Source organism: Sinohyriopsis cumingii, chromosome 11, assembly GCF_028554795.1.
Source record: "Sinohyriopsis cumingii isolate HCF-2022 chromosome 11, ASM2855479v2, whole genome shotgun sequence".
Lineage (NCBI taxonomy): Eukaryota > Metazoa > Mollusca > Bivalvia > Unionida > Unionidae > Sinohyriopsis > Sinohyriopsis cumingii.
The window spans coordinates 83,398,652-83,402,498 of NC_142971.1; the positions used below are offsets into that span (position 1 = coordinate 83,398,652).

The window sequence follows — 3,847 nt, forward strand, 5'->3', positions numbered from 1 at the left end:
TAACGGTGTGTAATATACAGTTATAGACTATTCGTTTAGGTAACGGTGTATATTATAAAAAATATTACTTCAAATGAATGCTGCTGAGTACATTACGTTATGGCATCCCTTAAACGTAAGTGACGCTATAACATGCAATATGAAGAAAGACCACGCAACATGAATAAGCATCAAACATCACGTGTTACAGTGCCGTCCAATACAAATATATTGAGGGAATTAATCAATAAATTTTGTTACCACATAAAGCTTACTCTTTATTAGCATCAGGACATAACATCAGACAAATATGCCTCAACTCTTTTTTGTGCCAAAGTTTGCAACATTATTAGCAACGTTACTGATTAATACACGGTCGTTTATGTCGTGTAATACATATACATTATGACGTTCATTGAGCAGTATAATATGATTCTCCCCCTGCTGCCACCTAGTGGCATCCACCATTATTCACAATTCTATCTAATGAACCAATCCGGTGGCTTAAGTGGTTAGAGCGTCCGCCTCGGATGTGGGAGGTCGCGGATTCGAACCCCGGCCGAGTCATACCAAAGATTTTTAAAAATGGTACTAACGGCTGTCTCGCTTGGCACTCATCATTAAAAGGTTGGTGTTAGGTTTGGTCGGCCTGGTGCCAGGATAATGTGATTGGGTGGGACATGATGCTACATGTCTGTAGACATAACTATAAACTGTCACAACGCAGACATCGTAGCGATATGACTAACAATTGTTAAAGCTACGTTAAAAATCCAAATAGCACACACACACACACTCCTATGTAAAACCTTGACCAGTGTGCAACACAAAATAAAAATAAAAATAGATGAACAGCTACAACAACAACCATCCCCCCAACAACCAGATTTAATTTCTTCATTTAAGTCAGACCCATGTAGTTTCTGCAGCGAATATTTTGTCTGTTCATGTGACTTTATTTTAAAACAAGTATGATTAAATAACAAACTTGATAATACTAGTATACGTGTCTTTCAAGAGTTACTGTTGTAACATTCAGTATCATTTTTATGTGAGCGAAACTTTGGGACCTAGATAGACGAATAAAGAATTTGTCAGGAATAGTTATTAAATTAAGTTGTCTTCATTTTTCTTATCCTGTCATAATACATTTTCATGCATTTTAGGTAATGTTTATTTTATAAAATCACAGTCCAAAATTACTTGTCAAATGCCTTATCATAATCCTTGTCTCATAAAAAGTTAATAATTGAAATGTTTTAATAAAAATATTATGGGTTATATATTTTAGCCAGTTTTTAAAATAGTTTTCCGTAATGTATCTCTGAGGTCGATGAGTGTTTGGTCAAAACGAATGGACCGGTTTCCGGTGTATCTAAACTAAATAAACAGTCCATTAGTTTTATGGAAATCTCCAGATTGTCACAGCTGGTTGCCCATATGTTTCCGGAGTGTTTCTACCGTTTGCCGTTTGCCCATTTATTTTGCTAACCCATCACAAGACACACATTGGATTGGTTGAAATTATCTCTGATTGGTGAAACAAAGATAACTTTAGTAACACAGTATGGATTACTTTAGATAGGCTGAGAAAGACTACTGGATGGGTCGTTAAATGTTTCATGTAAGGCCAGTAACGCTGCAAATTTGTTGAACGTTGAAACAAGGAAGCCATATTAAGTGACTGTGAAGAAAATAAATCATTATTTACTTAAAAACGTATGTTTAAACTGTCTCAACTCAAGATGTCTAATCAGTCTGGTTTTGACACTCATGTAATTTACCTTGACAGTGAGAAAGCGCACGTGCTGATTCCCGCCATGGTGTATGTGACCATCATGATGGTTATCGGAACAACAGGAAACATATCGGTTTTGTATTTCTACCGCTTCAGGTGTCAGCAAACAACCAGCACATTTTGCATTCTTGCCATCGCTTCCTTCGATTTTTGTGTCTGCATCTTCTCCATGCCGGTAGAAATTGTCGATATAAAATTGTTCTACAAGTTTAACAATGTCTTTGTGTGCAAGCTAGATCGATTTGTGACACATTTTGCTTCCATAGCATCAACCTTTCTTCTGAACTTCGTTGCCTTTGAACGCCACAGGATGATCTGCAGTCCTTTCAAGAATAGGATTACACCAAGGCAGGTCAAAATGGCTTGCATAGTTATTGTGTTTAGCTCCATAATCCTTTCAGCCCCTATGACAGTGTTTTATGACGTCGTCCATGTTAACGTGTCTTACTCAGGTTCTCCGTACGAGGAAGGTTTTGAGTGCACAACAACCAAGGATGAATCGATGGAATTCTACCTATTGCTGACATATGTGATACACTTAGCGGGATTTGTGGCAAATGCCTTCTCTTTAACACTGTTTTACATTTTAATTGGACATACACTTCTCAAGCAGAGAAAGTTTCGAATCCTTGCAACTCGCGTAGCCCGAAGTTTGTCAGTGGTTGGGATTAGGTGCAGACAAACCATACGTAAGGCAGTTGATAGCTCACCGAATGGCATACAAAGGGGATCCAATATTCCGTATGCTAAAGAAAAAGGGGGAGAAGGAGTAAGAAAGGAGCAGCGACACAGTGTTTCCGATTTTGAGGAGACCAAAGACTCGGACATCGCCTCAGGACCCAGTGTTTTGGATTTGGAGGAGATCAAAGCCAGTGACTTAATCTCAGTATCTAGTGTTTCGGAAACTGGAGTGACCAGCGGTAGTTATATCGTACCTATGGGTCCTGGCATAGTTGTCGGACAGATATTTACACACGACCTTAGCTTGACAAGTGAAAAGGAGTCTACAGTAATAGCAGAAATTAATCATATCAATCCAACACGAAATGATGACGATATTACAGATAGTATAACCCAATCTGATGGCAATGTCCGAGTGGATGAACCAATAACCGCTGACCAGCGTCTGGGTGGATCATTGGTAAATTTTCCGGCAGTTGGTAGTATTCGAGGATTTGACTCGAACTCAACAACTACACACATGAATTTGGGGGTGGCACCTTCAGTTGCAATGGACGATTTGACTGTAGAAATAATAACCTCTGACAGTCATCAAAAGTCATTGAATAATCGTCATAACAGAACAGTAACTGCAAATTCAAGTACAACAAAGTACACGCTAATTATGTTTCTGGTAAGCGCCTGTTTCGTCCTCAGTTTTCTTCCCTTTTTGTCCTTGATGGTTTGGAGAATATATCACAACGTCCAGGAGGTATTCCAGATGAACAATGTTGAACTGATTCTATACTCAATCGGAATACGGTCTTATTTTCTCAACAGCACTGTTAACCCTCTCATCTATGGACTTTTTAACACAGAGTTCCGATCATTCTTCTACGAGATTATGTGTAAGTGTATAAAAGCGAAATCAAGCCCCAGTACATAACAGCTCATTTTTGTAGCTCTAAACATCATCAGACCAGTTGCTTCTATCACAAAGAAAAGAGTTTCGTCGGAAGAAAATTAATTAGGAGACACTTTGAAATTCACAGTAATGTTTTCTACCAAAATGATTATGTGGTGTGTTGCGTGAAACTGGACAAGTCACGTGCCTCATGATCATTGTTTACATGTAAATCTAGAATCTATTCATTTTCCATTGAAATTAAAATGGCACTTTCTGTTTCAAAACGTATTCATTCCACTTATGAGACAGATTATTCTTACTTCTATCAAATTGCATCAATAAGTACGAAGTGTTTATACTGAATATAACTCAGTATTTTAAACGCGATACTTGAAATCGATTTCCACTAGATTGTGATGTATTTTACCTTTCGATTTTGTTATATTTATTAAACTATAGAATAATAGTAACAATTCTGATAAGTAAACGTATCATATAGATAT

The 3,847-nt window shown here is 37.6% G+C and overlaps 1 protein-coding gene across 1 annotated transcript; it reads left to right on the plus strand.

Moving 5' to 3' along the window:
- Positions 1-1,724: 1,724 nt before the first annotated feature.
- On the plus strand, positions 1,725-3,383 carry LOC149788869 (uncharacterized). The gene has a single exon (XM_089973557.1). The coding sequence runs from the start codon at positions 1,725-1,727 to the stop codon at positions 3,381-3,383; it is 1,659 nt and encodes a 552-aa protein (XP_089829683.1).
- The last annotated feature ends 464 nt before the right edge of the window (positions 3,384-3,847 follow it).